Source organism: Lepidochelys kempii, chromosome 16, assembly GCF_965140285.1.
Source record: "Lepidochelys kempii isolate rLepKem1 chromosome 16, rLepKem1.hap1, whole genome shotgun sequence".
Lineage (NCBI taxonomy): Eukaryota > Metazoa > Chordata > Testudines > Cheloniidae > Lepidochelys > Lepidochelys kempii.
This window is the reverse complement of record NC_136395.1, coordinates 28,204,414-28,219,358: the sequence shown is the minus strand read 5'-3', so window position 1 is coordinate 28,219,358 and position 14,945 is coordinate 28,204,414. Positions and strand designations below refer to the sequence as shown.

General features: G+C 46.2%; 1 protein-coding gene across 1 annotated transcript in view; it reads right to left on the bottom strand.

Annotated features, from left to right (window-relative positions):
* LMX1B (LIM homeobox transcription factor 1 beta) overlaps positions 1–14,415 on the bottom strand; it is a 128,597-nt gene extending 114,182 nt beyond the window's left edge. The window contains exons 1-2 of the mRNA XM_073314240.2: positions 13,767–14,415; positions 12,934–13,120 (exon numbers count right to left, since the gene is read on the bottom strand). Of these exons, the coding sequence (XP_073170341.1) occupies positions 12,934–13,120; positions 13,767–13,905 (326 nt within the window). The 5' untranslated portion in view covers positions 13,906–14,415. The remainder of the gene's footprint in view (positions 1–12,933; positions 13,121–13,766) is intronic.
* Between the last annotated feature and the right edge of the window lie 530 nt (positions 14,416–14,945).

Genomic DNA, 14,945 nt, shown 5'->3' with positions numbered 1-14,945 from the left:
GATCCAAACAGACAGGAGCTTGGCTTTACCGATAACGCAGCACTGGATTCGGATTGGAACACTGCACAGAGCGCTCACGCCACCCACATGTGGTCTCTGTTTGCCATCTACTCAGCAATAGGCTTGATCTAAACGGTGATGTGGAGTTGTAGGGCTGAAGTCTCCAGTCCACGGAGTTCTCACTGCAGGTGAAGTTGCAGCAGCCAGGGTCCTACTGTGTAAAGCTGGCCAAGGTGCCTCTGCTACCCCCGGGCCTGAACCCTTCTTCTGGCCTCAAGGAGGGAAAGGGCGTGTAGGAGTGAGGGTCTGTTATACCCAGTTCTCCCTGGCGTAAAGCTCCTGAGGGACACTATATCAGTGGCGTAAGTTAAAGTTGCCTCCATGCAGCTTTAATGTACACCAGGGCCAGAAGGCTGAGAATCCCCATCAGCCTAACTGGACCCTGTCAGCCTGGGCACAGTGAAAAAATCAAGCCCATAATGCTTAGACGAACTCAAGGTTACTAAGAACCTGCTTCTCCTCTCAGAGCAATTTACACCACTGAAATTCCATTGCAATCACTGGAATTGTACAGCAGCGTGAGGAGAATTAGGCCCAACCTTTCTTTCCTTTAGATGTGCACCTCCAATATCAGCCCATACATACTGTTCGTTCCATCCCCCTAGCTGTCAGGGCTTCATACGGCCACCCAGCACAGCAGAATCTAAGCACCTTCCCTGTAGAATTGACAGCGAAGTCCCTAGTGGATTTCCTGGAATCTCTGGCACTTCCCCTGACTGTAATGTTTTAGAAACATTAACAAACCAAGCCTCAGTGAACTCCACTGTGAGATGGGTCCCAATGATCAGCATTCCCACTGTACCTCCACAGAACTAGGCACACCGAGATGAAGTGACTTGCTCAGGGCCACACAGTCAGTGGCAGAGCTGGGAACAGATCCATGTTTCCCGATTCCCATCCCTGTTCTTTAGCCACGAACCTGGGCACACAGCAGATAACACTGTTTGGAAGCAAACTATAGGCAGACAAATGAGAAACAAACAATATTAATGAAAAAAGAAGCTTTACAGCCTAAATTGCTAGTATTCGCATACCTATATGGGTCCTGAACCTGTTTTCCCTATTGAAGTCCATTGTCTTCAGCAGGAGCAGGCCCGCAGAGTCACACTCCACATGTGGAACTTCTCTGGTCTTCTGAGGAAGCTCTGTGCCAACAGCGAGGGTAGAGCATGGCTCACAAGGTTAAAGCTGTAATTAGTATTAGGTGTTTTACCTTACAAAGAACCCAATCCTTTATGCCCCTAGCAGCCCCACTCACTTCTCTCTAGGCATTTATATCCTGTAAGTAAACAGCCCTTACATGATACTGCAAGCCACTGCACACCAGAGAAACTGGCTTCAGTGGTACTACTCACAGGAGTCATGCGAGTAAGGATTTACAGGCTCAGTCAGACCCCAACTTGGCCCAATGAACTGGTAGTACAAATGGCTCTAAACAGTGAGTGTTTTCATATGCTGATGATTACCATACACGGGATGTGACCCTAACCTCAGGGGGAACACAGCTCAGAACGCACACCAACAACCTGAAGACTGCTCTCTAAAATGATTGCAAATAGATGTTTGATTGCAAGCCCATCTGTACGTGCAAACCAGCACAGACAGACTATACTGTCTGCAAAGCTCACTGCATGATTATTACCATCTCTGAAAAGCAAATGTTTTCTCACACGCAGAGATGCAAATGCAATACTCATGATGCCAACAGAAAAATTTACTTCTGAGAATTTCTGAAAAATCAGCAGATGATGGTTATACCCCCAAATGAACACATTAGCAATAGAAATTAAAAGCCCTGTGCCTGTTGGCCACGAATCCATCTAGATCCAGCATGGATTTGAGGGCATACAATCAAAATGTGGTATGGCTGCTGAATCAATGACTGATTACCACAGATCACTTACTACATTTAAATGTATGCAGAAGAGCTTGAGAATTTGTGAATGACGCTCCGGTCACTGGTATGTATCAGAAATGGCTGTACTTCATTGTAACAAAGTTTGGGAGTTGCCCCAAAGTGGGAGTCAGAATAGTTTCACTATTCTGTATTCATGTCGCTCTCTCTCTCTTTTTTTTTTTTTTTTGGGGGGGGGGGCTACTCACTAATTTCCTACAGTACTTTATTTTGATTTGCTAGGAAACCTGTTTCTTTGTGTGGCGTAGACTGCATTACTTATCACATATACAGAACACCAAAACAAAACTCCAGCAAACAGAAAAACTCCTATAAAATGGATTGAAATGGTGACACTCTGAGGAAAAGTTTGAATCAGAAAATCTGCTAAATTATGCTCCCATGGGGAGCTGCAGGAATAGAAAGTACCAAGTGGTATAAAATGTTAGCCGTAGGCAAGCCATTATGTCCAAAGATAGGGTCCCCCAGGTTGAAAACAACCGTGTTGTGGGGTGGACGTTAATGAGAACTATAATCTTTCTCTCAGTAATGAATTTGGCAGGAACAATGCTGCAGCCTTAGGGCTCCGTCCAGCAAAGGGCTCCGTGCCCTCAGCTCCCATGGACTTCAGTAAGAGTTGAGGGTGCTCAGTACCTCGAAGGATCAAGCCCTGAAAGAACAAATGTTTCTCATTGACACACTTTTGTTACTTCAATGACATGCTATTCCAGGTCACAGCTTCCTTATTACTGGTTGCAATTCACAGCCATATATGACTCACAAGAATCATATTTTGTCACTGATCTTCAGAAATAGCAGAGAGTGCATTTGTATTCAAGCTGCAAGTAAATAGAAACACAAGGAAAGTTTTGTTTCTGTCAATCTGAGAAAATAATTAGCAATTTCTAGATCTGGTAGGAAAAGCTTTAAAAGAATAGTATCGTTTCCTGCTGCAGACTCCGATTTGCATGTTTACTATCCCAACCACAAATGTGACAACTGCAAAGACATTATCAAGAGAATCAATTCTATAAAGATTTTTCTTATCCAAACGAAGTGACTCTCCTGATTATACTAAAGGACACGTTATTTGCTTTACTCAAGCAAACTTCCTAACTGAAGTAATTTACGAGCCGGATTTGGTCCTCAGCATATGCATATAAATTCCATTAGCTCTAACAGAGAGTACATGTGTGCTCTAGTACATTATAAATAATACATTGATTAAAGTAAAATCAAGAGTCAGATTCTGCCCTTTGATACACACGAATGGCTCCTATTGAAGTCTATGGGAGTTCCATGCATGGAATTTCGTCTCAAAATCTGTAGGAAAAGATATGGTCTAGGTGAGGGGGAAAGGGTGTATTTCAGAAGCAAAGTAAATAACCTTGATGATGAGAATATATTCTTCATAAACATGTTAGCTTCTGATAGAAATGCCAGAGTCTAAAGCATTATAAAGTCTCTAAGAACTAAGGTATTCAGTTTTGCTACTTTCTAAAATTATTTTTTAAACCATCAGCAAGTTCTGTACTCAGATCACTGTACAAGTTCAAGAATGAATCACAGTAACAAAGTAACAATCTAGGAATAATTATATCAACAATTTTCTGTAATAAAACCTTGCAAATGTCTACTCACTCACTTGCCCACGGCAAGTAGCTATTTTTGATGGGTAAGTAAAATACTCTAAATTTTGTCAGTCATCATGAGTAGGTTTTGAACTGAGGTTGGTAAATTTCCTTTACAATTTTGGAAGGCTGCTCCAATACATCCTTAGCTCTTTGGGAAATAATCTTTTATCTCTTGAAAAGACATTGCAAGTATCATACTATATGAACTACATTTTATTATAAGATGGGTTACTTCTACACACTGTGTATTAAACTGCATAACTTGCTATAAATAATTCCTTCTAATTACAAGTATTTTGCAAGTACAGTAAATGTCAGGTAAAAAGCAATGGCAAACGTATATTTTCTTTGTATCTGTTTGTATAAAGAGAAAATAATTTTTCAAAATATAAATATATTCAGTAGCAAGTAGTGCTTATTTTGCAAATCTGTTTTGAAAACAGCTTGTTCATTTCTTCCAGAGAGCAAACATCCTCCTTCCCCCGACACCATCATTTTTACAATCATAAATTATCTTTACTCATCATAAGACCTCCTCATGCCAATGCCTGGGCCAAATCTCCTTGACTGCATTAGTCGTGCCGATTGGGTAAGGTGCAATGCTCTAAGCAATTTCAGACATACCAAAAACAAAAACAAACAAACAAACCAAAAACACCACAAAACCAGACCCTACATTGCATTTAGGAAATATCAGTCTAGCCAAAATAATTCCAGGAACTCAAAAACAAAAGCAGGGTTACTAGCTTTAAACAAAACGGACAATCAAATATCCGCCTCAAACTGATCCTGAATTTAAAGAAGCATCCAGAAACTATGGGATAATGTGCCTGAACAGGGCAAGCAGGATTTTGCCTATTAGTACACAGAATATAAACACTACAGAGATTTTTATTTAAAACCAAAAGTTCAGCTAGTTCTGACCTAAAATGATTTGCCTTCTTATCTCCTATGTTCTGCTTCCTCGGCTCAGAGACCTAGCCTGGCCACTTTCAGCATTTACCTTACAACGATCAATATATTTTTACCCAATTTCTCACAGAGAAAAAACGGAGTTAATTTCCCAAATGTTACCAATGCTGCCGAAACTCCTGCTGTTGGGAGCCAACTTCTACATGGTTCACTGATACATTTTAAAAAATGTCTTAATTCAGAGACCACTTCTGGCTTTCATGAGATTCCCATACTATCCTTTTTTTAAAAAAAATGCATTTTAATTAATAGGTTTAGGCATCTGATACCAGCATTGTAGAGTTTCAGGCTCCTGTCCTACAAATAGATTTTATCATAGTTAGCTGCCTACTTATTATATTTCAAGTCAGCTACAGAGATAGGGTAGTTTCTGCTTTCTGTTACACCAGTATAAATCCAGAACAACTTCACTGACTTCAGAATTTGGCCTCTAGCTAACTCAGCTGTCAGGTTTCACACTATGCATAACTAACCTTTTCCTTTGTGTCAGAATAAACGTGTGCTTCTTTTTATATTTTGGAGTGAACAAGAGACTGTCATTTCTTTAGGAGTCAAACTTTGCTTTGAGAGTATAGCAGTCATCTCAAAAACATGCCAAGAAAACCTTTATACCTCACCATCCAAGAGAAATACGTGGTTTGTTTTTCTTTACTAGAAATTACTGCATAATTCATTGCTCACTGGTTTTTATTTCATACTACTTAATAAATAGCATGATACATTTTCCTCCTCTGATTTGTGTGATAGAAGTATACGAAACACCTTATTTTGCAGACACCCCTTTTGGTTTGGTATAACTATATATAGTGGAAGCCAACATTATATGTTGACATCTGATGAAGTGAGCTGTAGCTCACGAAAGCTCATGCTCAAATAAATTGGTTAGTCTCTAAGGTGCCACAAGTACTCCTTTTCTTTTTGCGAATACAGACTAACACGGCTGTTCCTCTGAAACCTGTCATATGTTTTTTATTGTCATTCATTAGGGGTTAAAATCGACAGCCCACTTGTGACTTTACTTCCTCTACACAACGATCTAATTCAGGCCAAAGAGCACAAAATCACTCTCTAATAAAATTATGAAACATTATTGATAGCTATACAGACATTTACAAGCCCTGCAAAACTGTCATGAAAACTGAACAGCAGAAGATTTTGAGGCACAAAATCGACTTGCCTGCCCTTTAGCATGATAATGCTAAAGAATAATTTTACAAGCTCCCCAAATTACTTTCTTTGGCAAATCAGCAGAAGTGTGTATCTGTGTGTGTGTGTAGGGCAGGTATACGCACATTTATACACATTACACAGAAAGAGAGATTATGTTTATATTTCATTACACCTACTCAGGGCCCAATCCTCATTCCTTGTATACTCAAAATTCCCATTGCATGTATGGTAAGTGCGCCAGGAATGCATACTTAAGCTCAGAATGAACATACTGTATACTTCATTCAAATATTAGGGCAATTATTAAGTACAGTAATGTTTTACTTCACTGTATTATGACATGAGGTATGGTACGTAATGAAAAGCAAATACTTCCTAGACAAATATTCATAAAACCATGTCTTGTAAAGAAAATTACTCTTCACTTAAATTTGAATCAAACTGTAGTATGTTAAAAATATCTTTTTCTCCTGGACATTTCACCCTTCCTATCTTTAGAGTATTTAATTATTACTAACTATCCCTCTATATTTCAAGTCCCCGTGGCAACAAACATTTTAAGCTTCATAAATCTTTATATGCTGATCGATGTGGAGATGAATATGGACAGGTTACACAGTTGGAATGGAAATAAACCAATAACATACTTAATCTGAGAAAATACAACAGGATTCATATATTTTACCATGACCATGGTATGTTATTTATTGTTGAAATAATGTCATGTATATTTTTGACCTGTTTCAAATTTTGCCCCCCCCCCAAAAAAATCACCTGCTCTCTTAACAGAGTATGAGCTATCCATATCAACAATATATTTCAAAGAAGAATATTTTCACAATGGATGTTCTATGTATTGGTTACCCTTCTGTATATAATTAACAGTTAAACCTCTGAAATTATCAATTACTCCTAATTCATATAATTGTACATAACCCACATTCAATAAAGGTCTTCCATAATATTTTCTGCCATAGGTGAGTATAATTATGTTATTATTATTATTATTATTAATAATAATAATAATTTAAAACTCCACAAAAGTTTCAATTAATATTTTAAAAAACAGAAATGTCCCCTCAGATTAACAAACCCTGTTGAAATCCATTTCTGTGCTAACATTTACTAAAAATATCCTCTTAACCAAAACTTAGTCTCCTTGTTGGCTCTGCAGGTACCATGCTTTCTCAGAGCCTGTGGAATTATCTTCTCTGTAACCTTTTATACATGTCACATAGGGATGAATTCCTGCTGACACAGCAGCGAGTTGAGGTTTTTCTGCCTGGTCTCTGGCTATTCAGGTGACGTCACTGGGAGAAATAACAGTAACATTTCCTAAAAGCTCCTGAAGCCTCGTGCCTTTGTTTCATGCAGCTTTAGGAACAGACTTGTTTGGAGGTATTATTAAAAACTAGTTTTGCAAAACATTTTTAATGTGGCCGATTGATCCGATATACGGGAATGTTTAGATTTTCAGCAAACGTACCAGAGCATTTAAAACACTTTTTTAGCATTTTAATGGATGCCATAAATGGATCATTATCTGATATTCTGGACATATGTATATGCTGCTCCTGATCTCTGAGCTTTGATCGGGATTTATGCTGTTTCTTAACAACAACCTAACAAGGAGTACTGCCAATCTATCAGAAGAGGTAAATGAAACAGACTGGGATGGCATTGCTCTGCCCAAGTTTAGCTTGTTCAGATTCTGAAAATTTGTACTGATGAGTGCACCGATTAAAAGACTGTGAAACTGAAGAACAAACAGAATCTTTCTGTTAGTAAATGATTAGGGTCCCTTCTACATGTAGCTGAATCCGAGAGCCCAAGTCACCTCTTGTGCCCTGAATTTTGTCTAAATATCACAAACTTCTCTCAGGGTATACATGTTTTCTTATTGGAAAATAAAACAACATTCACAAAAATGGGAAACATTTGCTACCAAGAAGTTCTGTTTTGTTTTGCTTTCAATTTACAAATTATTTTAACTGGAAAATACCAGTTTAACTATCTCACTCACCAGAGAGAATTTTCAGACTCCAGAAAGGCTAGAATCGAGTGGAGCAATGATAGCCCATTGCACTTCTCTTGCCTCCTAATCATGCACTGACCCTTGTTGATTTCACATAAAAAAATCAGCATAATCACTGACAAAGAAAGGCCCGGAGATCTAGAACAGCATCAACACACGCCAGAAATCAGTGGCAGTGTTTCTTTTCCAGGACAGACTCAGAATGCTAATACAATGCCTGATACGTCCTGGTACTTTTGATAAAAATCTAAATATTTCCCTTTCTTTCCCTAAACAAAATGCAAAACCAATTCGTGAAAAATATGGAATATTAACTAATGTGGCTGTTTGGCTGCTATTATGTCTGAACCTCATTTACAACTGTATTCCTTGTCTACACGAATTCCTTCATCACCTTTATTTTCAAAGCTACAATCAGAGTAAGCATTGTTCTACAAAGAATATATACAGCAACTAAGCTGAATCAACCACTACACCTTAAAAGATTAAAACTGGATGTACAATTACAGAACATTACCAAGCAGCAAGAAATAAGACAATATTTATGCAACCCCAAACACTTAGATCACAGCAAAGCAGAAAAATATAGCCACAATTAAATGAAGGGAGGAGAGCCTAAATAGGAAAACATTATGCTGTTTATAATTACCAATGTTTTTGTAGCAGAAAACACTGCTGTAAATACTACAATTAGTAATTTCATTAGAGCAAATAACCAGCACTAGATTTTACTGCTGCAAAAGCTGAAACACTGTTTTTGTTTTTTTATGATTGATAAGTATTCACTATGTTTCTGTAGGTCAGCAGGTAACTAAGTTTTTCCAAGTCCAAAGTATCACCTTTGGGCCCTATCCTGTCACCCTTACTTTGGCAAAGCTCACATTGAACTCAACAGTTTTGCTTGAGTTAGGCTAGCAAGATCCAGCTATCAGTGTCTTGCTGTAGCACTGTGTTGTCTTCACTTAAACTACTTGCAATCAAATGCACCCCTGCCCCAACAGACATGTAAAATTTTTGCAAAATAAGTATTTAATGTCAAAATCAAAAGATCGGTCTGTACTATCCACCCCGTGCAAATATTTATAGAATTAAACATATAAAAAAGATGCTGAAATACACAAAGTCACAGACATGCAGCCGGTGATGTAGTGGAGAGATTCATGTAATACATTGCATTTATCATGCACCTTTGACCACTTCATTCTGCACCCTGGCCACTAATCCATCTCCCTCAGGATTTATTCTAACATTTCAAACCCAAGCACAGCTGCAAACAGACACCATTTTTATTTTAAAAAGAGAAAATCAACCCACCAGAAAAAAAAAGTTTCCTCCTTTCCCCCCAAACCCCAAATTACAAGAGGACAGGCAATAATAATTCCTGACCCTGTGGAAGGTTTAAGGTCTGATATCTGACCCTTCAGAAGCTTGCTTTCTTTGGAAAGAAGAGACCTGTGATTTCCAAAGATACACATAGCACTTGATTATAGTCTCGGGAGTTCTGGAGAAATCTGGTCTTTCAATTACATTACTACATACAGAAAAGCTATTTTCAGTCATTTTTAGTGATTAAGAAAATTTTGGAAATCTTTCTTTTTTCTCTGAGCCATGAATGTACATAGGATTTAGGGTAACACAAACATCTGACTTTACTGATATTATTTTTCATATCCCTCAAGCTGTAATTTTTTTTAAAAAGCATCTCTTAATAACCTGTGTGCATACACATCATGGCAAGTTCTGGCGGGATGTAAAGGTTTGTAGCGGCATGCATTTGAGATGACGGCACAACTCACTCATGGCTTCACCACATATGGGCAATGCAACCATCCACACTCTTGCTGATAAAACTTGTGTACACACCACATGACCAGAAGGTGTGTAGAGTTATTTTTACACTTTAATTAACAAGAATTACTAATAAGAGAAGATTTCCAACAGCCTAAAACACAGCTGCCAGAGGAAGAATGGGAACATTATCAGTTTAGTTTCACATGCTTTATCTTTCAAATTTAATAAAATGTCAGGGAAAAAATCATTTTGATTTACCATTTACATGTCTTCCCCCCACCCCTCTTTACTATTAACTACTTCTGCTGTCAGTCCTTGGGGGCACACACAGCAGGTTACCATGTAATGTCACACTAGGTGCTGTGATTCAACAAAGGCTAACATGTTGATATCTTTTTATTGCTAGTCAGCCTGGACACCCCATTTCCCCCTATACAATTAGAAGCCTTTGATAATATCTAAAATTCTAAAGAGGATTTATTTCTCTTCTAACAAAGAATTTTTTTCACAAAGGGATAGTCCATTGTTTTGCTTTCTAAGATATTGCCTTTTTGCAAAACGCTGTTATTTTACACAGACTGCAAAGGGAATCATCTCCTGCACGCTGTTCCTAACACTTACATTTCAAACAATTTTGTGTGGGTATCCAAAGAAGCATTTCTTAATTACAAAAAAAATCCTGAGAAGTACCTTGTTTATCTATACAGTCAGATGTTTCATGGATCTGACATCTCTATTAAACTAAATTCTCGGTAACTGTTACAAATGGGAATATGTGAAAATATTAATACTTGTTAAAACCAAACCCCCCAAAACAAATCAGTGCAGTTCAGTAGGAGAATGCGTAGGCAGCTATTGGTTTTCATATCGCAGTATCTGGGTCTGTTGAAGCTTCTTTAATAACACATTGGTTAAGGCTGCAGTAGGAAATTACACATTCTATTGTAACTCCTAAAGAGGGGGACATCTATCTAGGCCATTCATACAAGAGTTATAACCCTAACAATATTTATACTCAGCATGTCATGTTAGCATTTACTACTAGTTTCCATGGAGATGGATTTTCATGCTGTAGCTATGAAATGCACATTGTTGCCACTAAGCCACTTCAGGCCCTTTCTGGAAGCCTGCTGAATGCCTGACAAAAGTTGATGCAAACCAATAGTTGTTGTTCTTTGTTTGTTGCCAGACTTCTAGCAGAGCCATATTATGTCCCAGTGATTGAAGTGCCCATGTTCACCCCCCTCCCGACACAAAAAGGACCCTAAATTTTAGTGACAAGCATGAAGTGGGCTTTTGCAGGGGAGGCCAAACAGCTAAGCGGGGCAGGAACTCTGCGTGGCAGAAGGGCATCGCTGCTGGGGCAGGCCGGTTTTCATACGAAGCCCGACATTTTGGGAATAAAAGTATAAATAAAGTCAAGTCTCTCGGGAGGCGGGAGCCCAGAGTCAAGTCTCTCGGGAGCTACTGACCAAGCATCGGAGGCGTCCCCAGAGCCTCCGGCCCGGCTGGGGCGACCTCCAGCTCCGCTCCCGGGCCGCAGGGACCGGCTCCGAGGGGCTGCGTGCCCCCGCGCCCTGTCCCCAGCGCCGCGCTGCGGGGAGCCCCCGGCTGCACATCGGGGCCCCGCGGCGGGCAGGGCCCGCACGCCCGGGGCAGCGGCTGCATGGCCGGGCTGGCGAGCGGGCGCCAGACAGCGGCAGTGACCCGAGGCCCGGCCCAGAGGTGGGCACCCGGGGGCAGGCCCCGCTGCGTGGCACCGGCCGGGGCGGCTTCCCCGGGCTCTGTCCGCGCCTGGAGCGCCCGGGCCCCGGGCAGGAAGGGCCGGCCTGGGGCCTAGCGCTGCCACCGGGGGGACAGCAGGAGCCGTGGGCCCGGGGTGACCCTGCAGCCCGCCCGGCGGCTCCTTGGCCGGCGAAGCCCGGCGGCTGAGCCCGGCCCGCAGGCTGCGCCGTGGCAGGCGGGAGCCGGAGCGAGCCGGGGGCTGCGAACGCCGGGCCCTGCCCCGCCGCTGCCCCCGGCCCCCCTCCGGCCCCGGCCCCGGCCCCTCCTGGGTAGCGGGGACCAGTGGGCGCGAAGCGCGGCAGGTGGGCGCTCCGCGGAAAGCCGCCCTCCAGCCGGGGCCGGCGGGTTCGTGTGTGTCTGACCCACAGCCGCGGCGGGGCCGTGCTGGGCGGCCGGGGGCACCGGGGCGATTCCCCCCGGTACCGGCCAGCGAGGCCGGGCTGGAGATCAGCCGCTTTCTGGCCCCTCAGCCAGGTGAGCAAACATGCTCGAGTCTCTCTGCACCTACCCGCTCGCTCGGCCTCCTCCCCCCGGCTTCCCTGCCCTCGGGCCCGGGCCAGCCCCGTCCCCTCCGCCCGCAGCAGCTGGCCCAGCCTATTCAGCCGTCCCCGGAGCGTGCTGGTTTTTCTCTAATGACAACACGGGGCTGCTGATACTTCGCACGGTTTCGTAGGAACGGTTTTTCGTTATCTCGCAACAAAAGGCCAGTTAAAAATCCAGCTAACACTTCACCCAACAGCCCGACGATTCGGATTTAATTCCCGTGTTAAAAATCCAACTACAAATCCCGTTCGTTAAAAGCCTCCCCGAGATTACACTGCTCCCTTCTGCACCCAGAGCAAACCCCGTGCCTCGGACTCTCCCCGGGCAATGCCAGCCTTTTACCTTCCTCACTTCAGCTGCCCACGGTGTTATTTATTTCGGGGGGTTTTAGATAATGTTTGGAACAAACTGATTTTAGAACCAAGATTAAATTATTCAAAATACCTAAAACTGCCACGCGGAGAATGTTATACTGAATTGAAAGGGCATTTCTGTTTTTAAATCCTACAATTATTTACCGACGGTGCATTTCAGTAAAACCTGTACGAATTACCGGCACAAACGCCAAACGATTTGAGCTCGAATTTAGAGGGGGCGCTAGCGAAATACCCCCCTTGTCACTCGGATACCAACCAAGGTATTATTTGTCATTTATACAACCACCCGGTACAAACTCCCTTTGCTAAATGGGCAGCGGAGTATTTAACTTCTTTTCCGTGACTAGGAAACACCCCGCGAACATTTCTAGCTTGGCCCTTTGAACCCGTAACAAATCCTTCGGGGGTCCGGGCGCGCGGTTCTTGGCTGGGCGCTCTCTGATCACCGCACCGACTAGGGGCTTTTTCTGATTTTCGTTTGAAAACTTTTTGGCGTTTCCCAACAAGGCAGCAGAACTCGGCGAGAGGCTCCCGGGGACCCTGGGCCCTGGAGAGCACGTTCCGTCCCCTCTGCCCAGTGTAAGGCCCGGCAGGCGCGTATGGCCCGGCGAGAAGGTGGCTTGAGCGCCCCGGGGGGCAGGCGTGCGGGGCAAAGGGAGAAGGGTGCCTTACTGTTGGTAGTCCTGTTTGCAGTACAGTTTTCGATCCCGGAAGTAGCAGCTGGTGGTAAGGGCTTGTTGACACACGGCACACTGCAAACACTCTTCGTGCCAGGAAGACTCGTTCACTCTCATCAGAAAACGGTCTGAGATCGGCCGCTGGCAGCCCTCGCAAACTGCCTGGTTCTGACACTCTGACCCTAGGAAACAGCAAAGAGGGAGGTGAGAGGCATGCCCGGGTGGCCCCTGAACTGCTCGAGCTGCGCCCCAGCACGGGCTCTGCCAGGCGGGACACGGCGGCGTCACCCGGGGCGCAGCGGCAGCTGGGCCAGCGGCTCCGGGATCCCCCCACCCGGGGACCGGCTCCCATGGAGCAACATCGCGAAGTAAACTTAAACCGGCGCGATTTCGTTTGCGTGGCGCAGCCTCGCTCGCGGCCCCGCGCCCCGGGCTTTCCTGCTCGCCACTCGCCTCTCAACTCGAAACCTCCTCGGGACGTTGCGAGAAAAATTCAGCAGGGTCCCTGCAGCCTGCAGAGCGAGCCTGGCGAACGGCAGGCAGCGCTGGCGGCGGGGGCCCGGGCTGAGACCGGCCGAGCCCCGGCACGGCACCGCTCGGCTCTGCGGCAGGCGTGCGCTTTTTAAGCACTATTTTTTTCCCGGTCATTTAAAAAATACACATCCCGCCAAAGTGAGCGAGCGAAGTCCTGCGCCCGCCCGGGAGGGAGACGCTGTTTCCAACGTGCTCTCGCACGGCCACGGCCCCAGCCCGGGCTCCGGCAGGCAGCGCAGTCCCGGGCGGGACGCTGGGCTTTCGGGCACAGCCCGGACCCCCGCGGCCACTCACCCAGCAAGACGCCTAAGGTCGCGGCGCCCGAGCGCAGGGGGTGATCTTCCATTTTAATGCCGTCCAGCATCTTGGCGCGGTCCGACTGGCCCCGGCTAAAGCACCTTTCCAAGGACTCGGGACCTGTTGCAATATCCATGGGCGGCCCGGAGCACCAGTCAGGCTGCGGCGGGGGCCGGGCTCGCTCAGCGCCGGGGCGGGCCGGGCTGCGGGGCACGCTGCAGCGGGGAGGAGGGAGTCGCTTTTATTTTTATCGGGGAGACATGCGGCGCGTTTCCGGGCTGCGCTGGCGGAGGCGCGGGGCAGGGGCCGGAGCGGAGGCGGCTGCCCATCGGGTCAGGTCATGCTAGAGCCCGCGGGCGGCCCGGGGTCACCTGCCGGCGGGCCGGGGCCGGGGCCGGGGCGGGGGCAGGGCCCTCCCGGGGGCAGGGGCCGGCGGGCGCCGCCGTCGGTCCAGGGCAGGGCTGCAGGGTTCCCCGGGCGCGCTCCCCAGTCACTGTGCCCTGCCGCCTCCCGAGGAGCCGCTCCGTTTAGAGCTGGGGCTGCGGCGGAGGAACACACCCACCAGGGGAGCCGCCTCACCCCTCCTCAAACTTGCTGACATTTGAACTCCATTGGCGCTCCCGGTATCGCTGCGCCGCGGTGATCCGTCTCCTCGACGTCAAATAGTGCCGTCGCCGGAGCGAGCCCCCGCAGCCCCCCGGGGGCGGCCAGGTGCGCGCGGCTCGGGGGTGGCCAGGTGACAAGGGCGGGGGCCGCGTCAATCCGGGGCTGCGCTCTCGGGAGCGCCGCACCGGCCGGGAGAGGGGCCCTGCGGCTCCACAGACACCCGGGGGGCAGAGTGAAGCCAGAGCTGCCTGGAGCGACCCACTCGAGTTAGCGGCCCCGCGCGGGCAGCGCGCCCCGGGCCCTCCCTCCTGTCCTGGGGTAGGTAGCAGCGCCACGCGGCTTGTGACTGTGCTGGGCTTTGCCCCACGGGCTGCCCGAGCGCGCCTGTCCCGGGGGCACCGGCTGCAGGAGCCTCTCCCCGCCACGCGTGTCCGGGACCCTGGGCCTGCCTATGCCCTCCGCCGCCGGGCCAGGGGCCCACGCTCCCGCCTCTCCCGCCCGTGTGTCTGGGGCAGCTGTGCCTGGGGAGGTTGTTAACAGCGGGGCCTGCCCCCAGCAGAGCCGCGACGG